The sequence below is a fragment of the Poeciliopsis prolifica genome, unplaced genomic scaffold (assembly GCF_027474105.1).
Source record: "Poeciliopsis prolifica strain line A6 unplaced genomic scaffold, Auburn_PproV2 SCAFFOLD076, whole genome shotgun sequence".
In the NCBI taxonomy this organism is placed as follows: Eukaryota; Metazoa; Chordata; class Actinopteri; order Cyprinodontiformes; family Poeciliidae; genus Poeciliopsis; species Poeciliopsis prolifica.
The window spans coordinates 1,571,414-1,585,078 of record NW_026562451.1 but is presented as its reverse complement, the minus strand read 5'-3'; the positions used below and the strand labels follow the sequence as shown (position 1 = coordinate 1,585,078).

The window sequence follows — 13,665 nt, the reverse complement described above, 5'->3', positions numbered from 1 at the left end:
TGCAGTGTTTTGTGTATGCGTGCACAAACGTGTGTGCTCTCCTGTGTGGTTTGTCCTCATTTGAGAAAGTCCTAAGTGGAGCACCCAGCTTTCTGGGGGTCATAAATTTAGATACAATATGATAGAGACTACTTTATTACCAAAACACAATGGTGCAATAATGCTTATTTGTTTGACAGGTTTTGAAAGTTTTTTATTAAAAAAAAAGGAAACCTAATTTTTGAAAAGTTGAGATGTTCTTAAGAGATAATATTGTTCTTATCTAACCTGCATTTTTATTTTTATTTTTATTTGAACATAATGTGTGGTTTGCACTTAAAAACATAAGAAATTTAAGAAATGTGTGTTTAAATCTACCTTTGGTCAACCAAATGTTGTCAGATTGTGTCAGTGGTTTATGTATTATTTGAGTGTCTCATTACTGGCCACTTCACAAAGTACGCCTTGCCGGTTTGGGATTTTAACCCGCTTTGTCTTCAGGATCACATTTTTTTTCTCTTATTCTCATCGAATCCTCATGATGCTTGCAGCACTTCTCAACTTCTTGGTTAACATTGACAATGCTAGCACTATGTATGTGCAGAACTGGTACTGACTTCACATCTGTAAAGCTAATTTCCCACTGTACCACATCCCAAAACAGCTCTTTTGGATTGAGATCTGGTGACACTGGAGGACTGCAGTACTGTGATCCTATTGTATTGTTTAAGAGACCAGTTGGAGACGATGCACAGTGCATTGACCGGGGGGAATACTGTTGTAAAAGGGTTGTCAACAATAATTGGGTAGGTTGTGGCATCTTTAATTATGCTCAGTTACTGCTACAAGGCAGGCTAGATTTATAATTTCATGTTGTTTATTTTACATCTGGCCCTATCTAAATGATACAGCTAAAATTAACTCTGACTGGGTGTGTTGTTACCTGACAGGAGTGCATTTATTGATCATATTAGCATTATCTTGTTTGAAATAAGTTGTTTAGGCTTCTGTTGCATTTTCATCATCTGGAACCATTTTAGTCATAATGGTTCCAGATGTAACCAAATACTTGGTTACTTTGGACCAAGAATTTTTGGTCCAAAGTATTGACCAAAAATACTTTCAACAAAGTATTATTGTCCAAACGATTGCCTTTCACAAGATATTTTCTCATTTTCCAAACTTTCTCTGCAGTGGGAATGCATGAAAATCCCACTAGAAAAAAACAGAATATTGTCTGGCAACAACTGTACCTTGTTCAACATCAATTAAATCTCTTCTCTTTGCAAATCCATTGCCAAAACTTCAGGAAGTGATGCACTGAATTGTTCAAATGTGATAGGCTCACTTTTTATTTGTATTATCATGTATTTGAAGAGTTGTACCTAATAAGATGGCCAGTGAGTATTTGTCCCTAATGGAGGGAAAATTCCCCCTGTTTGGTCTCTTTTCCTGGAGTGGGACCCCAGTCCTGTATTCTAATCTGAGGCCAAACACAGCTTCCTCCATATATCCGCCACACATGTTCATGCACACAATGATTGTTACCCTCCGCCCTAACACTGTTGTTTTAGTGGCTTAATGCATATATAATATATATATATATATTATTTTAAATACCTTCTACTTTTAATGAAATGGACATTAACCTCTTGAAACAATTACAGAAATCATGTTAGCTCGGCTTGTTATAATAACAAATTTTGCTAATGCAACAGCTCATTCTGAAATGCCAAGAAACTTTAAATTCTGACATTTAACAGTGGAAATGGAAGACATTTTAAACATACAAAATAAATAAAATGGAAACAACAAATAAAATTAATTATGAAATCTCTGTAAACAAAACTGTCCTTCAGAAAATGAACTAGCACTAGGACTTTTATCATCCAGTCTTTTTAATAGTGAGAAGTTAAAAACTGCAAGTTGTACAAATGAAAATTATGCTGATTTTAATTTATTACATTATTTATTTATTGTGTATTGCAACAGGTCTAATGGTAGCCACACTTTACACCTACCTTGCTGTAGACTTTTACCTTGTATCTTAAATACTTTTCCCAGGTTCTTCATTAGCCATAGTACAACCCTGCTTTATCATTAGCTACAGCTGTTCCTCCTGATGTTGCTTTGTTGGAGTAGCTGCTGACGTTTTTGTCTTTGTCGCTATTGATGTTGTTTAGTCTGCCAGAGTGGGAAATACATTTTTTTTGTGTTCCTGGCTGCTTGTCTGGCAAAGTTATAGGTACTCCTCCTCTTATGTAAGCTTTAACCGGTCCTGCAGCCGGGTTGTTTTGGCCTGTAGAACTTAGAAATTCCTGGACTTGTCCTGGCACTGAAAGTGGACAGCCGAAGCCAGAATGAATGCCGTCCAGGAGTCTGGAATGCTCATAAATATGAAAATGAAAGGAAATTAGTATTAAATCAAGTTGTGAAATGTAGAGTTCACTGAAATGAGAAATATAATTTGTATGAGCTTAACCTGCTCTTTATCCATCAACTCCAATGCTGGGCAGTTTTGCAAAAGTCTTCTTACAGCACGTTAGTGGACACAGATCTGTGATCAATCACATTTACGAAAATAATCAACTTAATGCTACTTCAGACCACCACTTTTGGCAAGCATTCTACTCTAATGTTTGAAAGGAAAAATAACAAAATAGAATTCATATCAGTTTGGATGGCTAATAGTTGTTGGCTTGGTCACTATGCCCAGGAATTAGCAAATCAAACTGGTTTTATGACTTGCACAATGTAAAATCTGAATTAAGTCAGGTACGATTCTAGATTCAAGTTCTCATTTCCTGGCTGCAAGTAATAAAGAATTAGAAGGTAGTTAGCAACATGTAACATTAGCTCCAACTAATGCAGAAAATTCCAAGGTGTCTCTAATAGGAACAAAAAAGAGAAAATGGATGTTATTACATAATCATATTTTTTTAACTTTTATTTCATATTGTAATGTTATTCCCTCACCAAACATTAATGCATTCTTGAAATCTTTGGATATACCATATCGGGAGTGCCTAAGTGCAAGTGTTATCTGCATAATATGGGAAACGTATGGGAAAATACTAATATGGAAGCAGGAGTAAAATATGGCAGTTTCCCAGCCAAAATGGGAGACTTGACAGGTATGCTGTTAGCAAACACCTGTAGGAATGGCATGCCTGCTGAACTTGTATTGATATATTCAGGGGTGATATGTTGGTACATTTTCTCATTAAATTCGAACCTTTTAAAGCAACTGAAAACAGACATTGACAAAAAAAACAAAACTGATTTGACTAAATCTCAAGTTCTACTTGAAAGTATTACTGTATGGGTGATTGCTTATTGTTGCATGGTCGTTAAGCTGGTGCCCATCTCCAGTTGCTTAGTTAGATAGGATACACCCACAGGTTGTCATGGTGTGATGTTGAATAAATAAGAGTTAAAAGGCAAAATTGCATGTTCATTTTGAGCAGCTGCAGTTGGAAGTTGTGGAAAATACTATTTGTTTACATTTAGTGGACTAGGCACTTCGCATCAAGAGGACGTTTGCGCACATGAATACAAATATGTCTTTTCTGGTGATTTTACACAAAGCAATGCTTTTAATACAATAACAAAAGCTATAAAACGTGATTAAAATTTACACACGGTTCTGTTTTCATTTTTGCTTTGTCTTTTACCTTTACTGGCTGTGTATTTGGTTTGTTTACAGTAATACAGACTAAGAAATGATTCTTCAATCTCAAACTTCTTAGAAAAGGGGAAAAACGGACAGAACAGTTGATTAATTCAGACGTCCGGTTGCAAAAAGAAAAACTGTGAGTGATGGCGACACTTAAGAGAATCTGTGAAGATAAAGGCAGACTGTGTATTTTTCGCGGATGATCCATCTCAGGATTGACAGTGTCACAGAGGGAGGGGGAAACCATATATAAATGACCCCTCCACCCACAAATCCCCGCCATTAGTCACAGTCTCCCTCGCTTTCCGGATGCTTTTTTTCTTAATATTCTCACTTCTCTTGTTACCACAGAAACACTTATCCTCCTTTTATAAACTGAAAATTTGAAGAAGCTGTGTGACTGTATGCTGGTGTTGGGTCCTGATTTCACACTTAAATGCAAACACAGTCGCTCACACATACTGTCAACTGCAGTAATGAGCTTTAAATTAGCTCTCCGCCTCTCTGTGGGTTTAAAGTCCTTCTCTGTTTACTGCATAAGTAAAAATGGAAAGGAAATAAGTTAGTTTTGACCATACAAGGGGCTGAAATACTTTTGGAAAACAAATTTTGTGAGTGGGGGAGTAAAAGTCTTTTATAATCATGACAATCTTACAAAATACAGTTAAAATTTCTACACACTATAGAAACCTCAGTTCTTCCTCTGCATGAGGAAACCCAGTTTAAGGATGTTTGCCTCCTTCAAAGAATCCAACTGCCTTGTTTTAGCTTGTTGTCAGTGTGTGAGATCCTGTTGAGGAAATTACAGAGTGGTGATGGATGAGAAGTTGAAGGAACATGACTCCGGTGTTGAGCTGTAGACAATGGTCCAATGTTGGTACTGTTTAGGGAAATAAATAAAGTACCAGAGGTACAAATTTGGAGTTAACTTATGAATTTAATATGGACTTGAGGTTTTATCACAGTATTTTGTGATAAGAAAAGTGATGATACAATTTTTTTACTTTTTTTGAAGAAACTGTGGCTTTGACGGCATTACACAATTATTATATCCCACAAACACAGACTGCTCTTGAAAAATATTCCTATTTGTAATACGCCAGTCCCACAAAGAAGTGAGCTCCATCACTAAACTGCGGCATTTAATCATATTTTCTAACGTAATATTTATTGATGCTCTCATTGAACAAGCAATGGAGAAAATGGTAAAGTTAACAATCCCGACAAGACACTTGTGTGGGGCTTAAACATCATTATTTGGAATTTACAAGAAATGTCTCATTATAAACAGTACAATAAATGTCCAACCCGTGCTATACATAAAGAAAACATTTATCAAATTCTATATTTTTTTCACCTTTATTTTTATCAGTCTGAATTCCCTTTTTGAACCAGAAAATGTATCGAAGCTTTTAGATTCTTCCTATGAAATAAGTTTATCATTTCAATCATCAAGGAGTTGAGGCTTTGGGAGCAGCCACATGTAACCAGATAAGGGGTTTCTGTTGTAGCCTTATGTCCTCAACAGTTCACGCTTGGGTGAGCTGAGGAGTTTTGAAGGTCCATGTGCGTGTTTGCTAAGCTTGTGTGGCTCATTATAGAAAGTGTGTGTGTGTGTGTGTGTGTGTATTTCAGAAGAGAGGGGGTTGCAGGTGAACCATTTGGATTCAGACTGAGGTCCTTCGTGGGTCAACGGATCCTCTGACCGTTCGAGAGAGAGGTCGTGATTCTTAGGCTCTGTTCTGTTTGTGATGGTTGTCCAGGGGAGATCTATGTAATGGCACTAGTAAGGGGGGAAAAAAAGAAGACTGTTTGGACCCCTTCCTGCTGTGACCAGTCCTCGTCTTTATTGGAGGAAAAACAAATAGTCAACACATTTGCTTTGGTGTAAAGCAAAGGTGTAAAGCAAATGTGTTAAGGATTGGGTGTCTCGCATGTGTCATTTTGATGACTCTGTTTGTCCTGAGTTATTGTAGCCTTTTCCTGTTAACTATGTGACCAGTCAAACTATTTTTCGCAGCAAAATATTCTTTTATATTTACTCTTTCCTTGGTGGGGCCACAAGTCAAGCCTGATGGCCAGCCAGGCTTATAAAACACTGACAGAAACCCTGATTTCAATTCCCTAAACTCCAAGTAGTAAACTTTTACCTTTTGTTAATTCTCATAAGATGAGTGCAATTCCATTTTGCTTTCTGCAAACTTTTGATTGTTTTGTAAGTTTGACTAAAATTGAAGCAAGGCTCAAAGTTAAAGAAACACATAAAAGACATTCTCAGCAAAGCAGCTAATGCTTTATAAATATTATTAATATATTGACATTAGCTCATCTTTAAATTGTACAAGGCTTTTGAGCTACAACTTTAAGAGTCATTTTAAAAAAATACTTTCTTCCTTTTTTTGGCCTTCTTCTTTTTGGGAATGTTTCATGATCATCCTGTGCTGGTGTTTCTCTAATCTGCAACACAAAAAGCAGTCCGATTTCTGTCAGTGGATGAGGAGCTTTTGTCCAAGCCGACTCGCAGCCTATTGATCACTCATAACCCCCTCTCCTTCTTGTGAAGTGTGGATCAGTGTGCAGCTCATGCAGTTGTGCATCAGCAGCAAGAGTTCAGCTGTTCTCCGAGTGTGCAATAAATATACCTAAAAGCGTTTTCTTGCAGTGCAAACTTTTAGGCAGAAATCTAAAAATTCAGCTTAAGTCTGAATTGACTTCACATGAAACAAAAACAAACCAAAAAAAAACAAGTGAATTAAGATAAGGAGCAAAGAACGCACAAATTGTGGGACTCCCGTCTTCTTGTAATTTGCCACAGGAGAGCGAGAGGAGGAGTCAGGGGGAGGGGAATACACAGCAGGGAGGGGAGCTTGAGAGAGGAGAGGCCATTCACTATGATACACACACTCCAATGCAAACACATGAACACTTAGACACACACATGCACGCTGTGGATGCAGGAGAGAGGGAGGGAGAGAAGCTTTCAGAGACAGAAGTAGGCAGAGGAGATCATTGGCAAGTTAAAGAGAGCGAAAGAAAGGACCTGGAGGAGGTAGTTCAGAATAAAACTTTTCTATTTACAACCAGACCGCACTCTAACTTCTAGAAAAGTAAAGGAAATCACAATGCTTTGGAAAGTTGAGGAAATCTGAGGATTTTTTTTTTCCTGGAACGGTTAGGAATACATTTTGGAAAAGTCTAGATATGTGACCTTCTGTGGAAATCCTGGTTCCTTCTGAACTTTCTCACCATCACTTTTGAGAAACATTTTGTCATCATTTAATCTGAAGAAGGGCCAAGCCACAATGCCTACTGGTAAGAATAGAAATGTCCAGCTACAAAATATAGATTTATTTTCTTAAATGGGTATCAACATATTTCTGTTGTGATGAGACTTGATTTCTATGCCTGACATTTTGCTTTAATGTAACACACTAGTTGTAAATTCCTACATTATATAAACTTTTGCTGTCACAATATCGACCTAGGTGCATAATTTCTGTGAACTACTTGCTTTATGTTTTAACAAATCTTAAACATGTTGCTTGCCTCTTGCTGCATGTTGAGATGCCATTCGGCAGCCTGTGACCCAATTTAGAGCCTCAAAGGGCAGCAGCTGGGAGCAGGCTGCAAATGGGTATGAAGCAGAAAAGAAAAGGAGGGGGAATAATTACTTTTTAGCGCAAAGTCTTTGGTTTCGAGGTGCTGGAGACAATGGAGTACTCCGTATTTCTCCTCCCACTCTGCATGTCCGCGGGGAGGGAAGGGTGCCCATCCAAAACACATAAGTGCACATGGCTTGGGAAGCGGGTGGTGATGAGATCCCTTAAAAGTTCCTACTTTTAGAGTTTCTCACCTGAGGGACCACAGATGACACCCTGCAGTTCCAGCTGTATGACTTTTTTTTTTTTTTTTCCTCCATTCAGAAATTTAGGCTAGCATGCCACAGTCTCAAGCAAGGCTGAAGGGTGTGAACAGCAAGCATATCATGGGTGTCCCGTGGGCGAGTACAAGACTGGGTGTCTGAAAATAGGGACACCATGCGGTGGATTCTTCTCCCACAGCTACTCGACTATAACTACACTGCACATTCCTAAGTGATGTCTCTGTGGTGTCAAAAACACAAAGAAATCTTTGGACACTTTATTTTTCATAGGGGGATTTTTTATTTTAAATGTGTTGCGGTTTTGTTGAATGTGTTCTCTTTATTATGTGAAAATGTTGTTAATTAGTCCACTAGCTGCACGCATGTGTTTGCTTAGGTTTTATGAGGTAATGAAAGCCCAGATTTATGTTTGAAGGGATAGCGCGGTGAGATGTGTTAAACTGCAACAATCTGTTAATATTTTACCTGCAGTGGATAACTTATAATGATTTTGTTTAATGAAAATTAATATTATTTGGATCAGAAGACTGAAACTGACAAGTAGTCTTAGTTGCCAAGACCCAGGGAACTTCTATTATTTTACTATGAACCATTAAACCTTTGATTTGGAATAAACGGTGAGTTAGAAACAAGCTAATATTTACACAGGAAATAGTTAGGAGGCGGTACACTGCCAATAATCTTTCTGTGTAAAACATGTTCTGAGAATGACGCATATAAAGTGTCCCAACATCGTCATAAGCAGTAAAGTGTAAAAATTAAAAAATATGATTGAGCATTAATTTTTACATCAGAAATTTGCTGTGACCAAAAATACTTTGCATGTTCCAACCTCAATACGTTTCACCTAGGACGCTCGATGGTGGCACACCGCCTCTAACCTCAGTGTAAATAATCACCAACTTCTGTGTAAATAAAGATTTAAAAGGTCACAAGACAATGTTTTCATAACTTTGTACTTTTGAAATTGGAGTTAAGACATTAGGCAACTGATTTAGACTAGCTGCAGTTAATCTGGATTTAAAATAAATCAAAATGCAAGGAGAGCAATATACCGCAGATAATTAACAGCTTATAAATAGAAACTAATTTTAAGCGTCTATCTGTTTAACCTGTGTGCATATTTACTGTAAACATCTTGTGGTTATGATGAGTGCTTATACTTCAGGAGACAAATGCAGTTGTTAATTGGTGCACCAGGTGTGTGCTGTGTTTACTTTGGTTTATATTAGAGCCTTTTTAAGCAGGTTTTCTCCTCTACCTCCTCGTGCTTTGCTCCAGCAATTCATGCAACATTTGCATTTGAGTGTATTCCCCAAACTTGTGCATTTCTTTGTTGGTCTAGCAGTAAGTTCAGTGAAAACCTCACCTGATTTCCAATCCTATGTTTTATACCTCTTTGTCTATATGTACCTAACCTCTGGGCCCTGCATTTGTCTCTCTTCGCTGCACTAATAGAGCTGCAGTGTGAAATCCAGAGTGACACTTTAAGGTCTTTAACGTCAGTTGTGATCAAGGCTATGTCTCTATTAGAAATGGGGACAGATCTGAAGTGGAATATGCGGAAAATGGGAAGTTGAAGATTGATAAGGTTTCAGAGCGTAAAATTAAGTTAAATTTTTAGGATATGCTGTTATAAAGTTAGTGCTTCATTGGGTAAATTGGTTGGGCAGAAGAAGCAAAATGTAGAATGAAAAAAAATGTTGAGTGGGAAATGGAAGAATGGGGGAAAAATATGGGAGTGGGTGGTGTTTGACCTTTGGCCTTCTTTCTCATCTTTTCTTCCTACTTTCATTCCTATGGGACATCTACCCTCATTCCTCACTCGTACTCGCAGTTACTCATGTCCCCGAGGTTAAAGACGCTGCCAAAGTGAAAACAAAGGTGACTGCATTGCAACTGGTTTCGGTTATTCGTTCAGAGTTCTTGAGCTTCTAGTAAGAAGTACACAGGACGGTCAAAGATTGAGTTGACATCTGGAAGGCATACCGTAAAATAAACAAAATCTTGCAAGCAACTTTAAGTAATGTGCAGTCAAAACCTCTCTCGTGCTCACACTTTTTTTGTTTTTGTTGGGATCCCTTCTTTGCCTGCAAAGGCTGGTTGAAAATTTAAGACTGTTTCTGTACTTAACAGTGAATCCATTTGGTGTTTCAACAGCTGTCAGTCAGAAAGTTGCTGTTGTGAACTGCTTATAATGGGAAGCTCGGCCAGTCACGGTGTTCAAATATGCATATCTCTTTCAAAAGCAACTAGGTCCCAACTATCACTGGGAGAAAGAAAAGTGGAAATCTTATTGTTTGACCACGTTTTTATTTAATTTACTTTACTTTAGTTAAAATTGTAGTAAATTGAGTGTTTTTATATCCCATAAACTTGGAAAGCAAAAAGAGTCTGAGTAGGAACAAAAATGACTGCACCTAAATGTGAACATGGGCCGTGGTGGTCAGTACCCACAGTATGTACAGGTTGGCCGATGGTTATTTTCCTAAATAGAAAAGAACAGGGATGGTCTGACTGAAAGGAATGTCTGGTGGAAGCTGAATTGTGAAGTTGGCAGGGTTGCTGTCGAGAAATACCAGATGTGTTTTAAGTTCCATAACAAAATATGATGATGGAGAAAAAGAATGACAGGAAGGGAGAAAGAAAAGGATCGGAAGTCGGTTTATGACTGATTGTGAGTGGTATGTGAGCGTATTGTAAAGGTGTGAGTGAGCAAGATGGGATAATTTATTGAAATAACTGAGGGAAAGTCATTTAACTTGTTGGTGTGGTTAATGTCTTGGCCTCTCTCCACTAAGATGGAGCTGAGAACTATGATATTTTTCCTGCTGCATTACACTCAGTTGTATGTGTAAATTAATCTTCATAAAAAGTTGTTAGATTATTTCAGTGTTTGGCCAGCTTTGGCTGTTGGTGTTTGGTAAAGTCAGCTGCTTAATTAGACTGATAGAGGTTTTGTCATACGTTTCTATTCTGTTTTGTGAATGCAACTGCAGCAAAGAGGAACACTACAAGAATTTCACTATAAAGCTTTTTATCTTTTCCATGACTATCATAGAAGTTCATATCAGAATCCAAATAATTAAAAATGTTCTTGCAACAAAATCTGAATCAAAGCGCTTGTACAGTGGTAAAGTCCCAGTATTTCAAATCAGGAATTGAGTGTCTTCTAGCGTTATTTCCTGAAAAGGCATGAAAATAGTGAGCAACTTGAAGGTCCTTGAAAGATCAGGGTGGTTGCATTTGAAATGATTTTCTTCCATATTGTGATCTTTTGTTTATAGAAAATCAGTTTTACTGTCTTAGTTTTCTTGCAGTGTAGCCAGAGAGAAATGGGGATCTAATTACTGCATGTAGTTCTCATAAAGTTGCCAAAGGCTGTTGTGTGTGGAATGGACATTTTTAGCTTAAAAGATATTAAAAGCTTATACATTTAGTCATTTTTTTGACTTTGACACAAAATAATTTTTGTAAATTTCTAACAGTTAAGTTGAATTCATTTTCTCTATTCTGAATAATGTCTTAATGCATCTAGCACTTAGCCACAATTCATGACTGATTTGTGCAACAATAATTTTAATCCTAAAGTTCAGACCAAAGTAGTGATGAGAGCTCTCAACTGCACAATGCACAAGCAGTTGAGAGCTCTTTATACCCTGCTTGTGTATAAAGCAGGTTACCATAAGTCTCCTCACAGTTTCAACTTGTGCCTAAATGTCTCCTGTGGATCATTTCCATATATTTCTAACCCAATGGTTCTTTGAGCATTTACAATGCAAATTCAGCACAGACCTTTGTGTATGCAAGTTCATGACATGTTAATTCATTTGCTCCACATCTGTCTCTGTAATGCATTTGTCTGCCTCTAAAATGTTTCCTTTCTTGCTCTTTCATTTGAGTCTCTTGATGTAGCCAAACCAAGTGGATATCTTAAGTGGCAACCCTTACAGGATGAAGTTCCCTTCTTTAATATTCTATGGACTGTGTTTTCTTTCCAAGGGATCCTCCCTGGGAATCACGTGTTGGATTTGTTGCTAGAGCCACCATGTTACAGATTGTCGGTGTGTTTTTTCCTGTTGGAACCCAGTGATTAAGGAAGCCACTTGACTTCAAATAAGCACTGGGAACAGTTTTTACTCAGTGACATTTTGTGTGTAAAGCAACGTTTTTACAGAACAGCTTCAGAGTTTAAAAAATTGCATGAGATGTGTACTACAAAGCACTCTCAGAGATTTTTGAGCTACTTGTGAGGCCCCCGGGGTCGTAAATAGAGAGCCATGCTCTCAGCTGTTTACTTACCACTTCACAACAAAGAGCACTTCAGGTGGCTGTAAAGAGTATGACTGAAGTGAACCAGTTAAATTTAGCATGAGTCATTAAACTTGGCTGGACTGGTAGGGAGGCTTGTCCGGCTGGATTGCACTAGTGGAAGGGAAATCACTGCGCTTCTGTTTGCAGACCTACAACTCATTTCTTTGTGAGTCTGTGTGTTGTGAAGGCCCTTTTTGTCGTATATACATCCATTAATGTTGTTAACAGTCTTGATGAGAATTGCTAACAATGATAATGAAAATGACAATTGACTTTTATAAGTAAGAAGATTTTCTCTTTATATCATAGAAATGTCCATAGAGGAGCTTTGAATGTTAATTATGTACACACTTTAAAAATCTGTGACTACAGGGCAAACTTACACAAGTCAACAGTAATGGCGCCTGAAGGTGTGAAATCTGATGTTTCTCTGAAGATCATGAGTTAACCTTGCTGTTACATAATGAAAACCAAGATGTTTATCTCTTTATCTGGAGACATCAGTCTCATGTTCAGTCAAAGCGACAGCCTTTTATAAGGAGAAAACAATGTTTTCTGGTGATCATGAGATAATGATGGCAAGAAACTGAGATTGTTTTGTGTAAAACTCAGTTTCATCGTTTAGCATCACTGCAATCACACGTGTAATTATTGTCAGCAATGCTCCTTAATGTGACATAATCAGCTCAAATCGGTTTCTACATGCCCCTCTTAATGTCTTATAAAGAAGTAATAGTTTTGTTTTTTAGTGATGGCACACTGAATTCTTCGCATAACAAAAACAAACTTGAATTGCAAGCAGTTAAAAAGGGGTACATGTCCTGCTTAACAAGTCTGGCCACATCCCTCCTCATGCTTTGTTGTGTTGGTAACATCGTCTCTGACTGGGTGGTTTGCTACAGGATAGTCATAGTCCTCTACAAACTACAGTAGGCTTTTCAGACTCACTACACCAAAAAAAAGCAAAGTGCAGTTTTAATATGATGAAGTTTTAATATGTCTTGCAAAAAATTGTTGGATTGATTTAAAATGTTACTGTCACTTACTATATTTAAGTTAAAAATAAACTCTAGAGAAAAGTCCACATACTTGACCAACATAATTTCCTCATGGTTTCTCAGAAAACATTTCTCTTAATCCATTTGCACATATTAGTATAATCAAAATAAATGATTCAGGGTTTTGTACTCTGTGTTTACTGTTTGCCAGTCTTCTGTCTGTTTCTTTCTGGCTGTCGGTGTTTGCCTTTCAGCTGGGCCTAATGTCGAACATATGAAATCCTCGCTTTTTGTTTGAGTTCAATGAAAGCCAGAGATTGATGCCAGGTTGCTCAGACACTTGCTGTATTCACTCTCTCTCTCCTTTGGCAGGAGACACTGACCTCACACACAATCCTTAATCCTCACATGCAGATGCAGAGACAAACGACACACACACACACATGCACAGAGCAGAAACAGTCCCAGCCTGCATACTTAGGACCACAATTAGAGGTAATTTACATGGATCAAGTTGAAAATAATCTGGATAGCAGGTAACTAAATCCTGGTCATCCTTATTCTGTGCTTGTGTGTGTGTGTGCGTTGAGGTCAGACTGGTTTATGTGTGAGAGGGAAAATAGCCTGTTCACCCAGGAAACGGACAGGGTGTGCCCCAAACATGAAGCCGAAGGGTGGGAATGAGGAGCAGGGCAAACATAAGATGGGGCAACTTCTCTGTGGTGTTTTTTTTTTTTTTTTTTTTTTATGTGGTCACACTTAAGTTTGCATGTGCAGGATTCACAGATTTGTACATTCTACCTAGTTGAACGTAC

The 13,665-nt window shown here is 37.8% G+C and overlaps 1 protein-coding gene across 3 annotated transcripts in view; it reads left to right on the top strand.

Moving 5' to 3' along the window:
* LOC129352457 (pleckstrin homology domain-containing family G member 1) overlaps positions 1-13,665 on the top strand; it is a 60,961-nt gene that overhangs the window by 20,588 nt on the left and 26,708 nt on the right. The window contains exon 1 of one of the 3 annotated variants that reach the window (XM_055021473.1): positions 6,565-6,967. The exons of the other annotated variants lie outside the window; for them this stretch is intronic. Within the exon in view, the coding sequence (XP_054877448.1) occupies positions 6,958-6,967 (10 nt within the window). The 5' untranslated portion in view covers positions 6,565-6,957. Of the gene's footprint in view, positions 1-6,564; positions 6,968-13,665 lie in introns of those variants that run through there. 3 annotated transcript variants of the gene reach the window in all.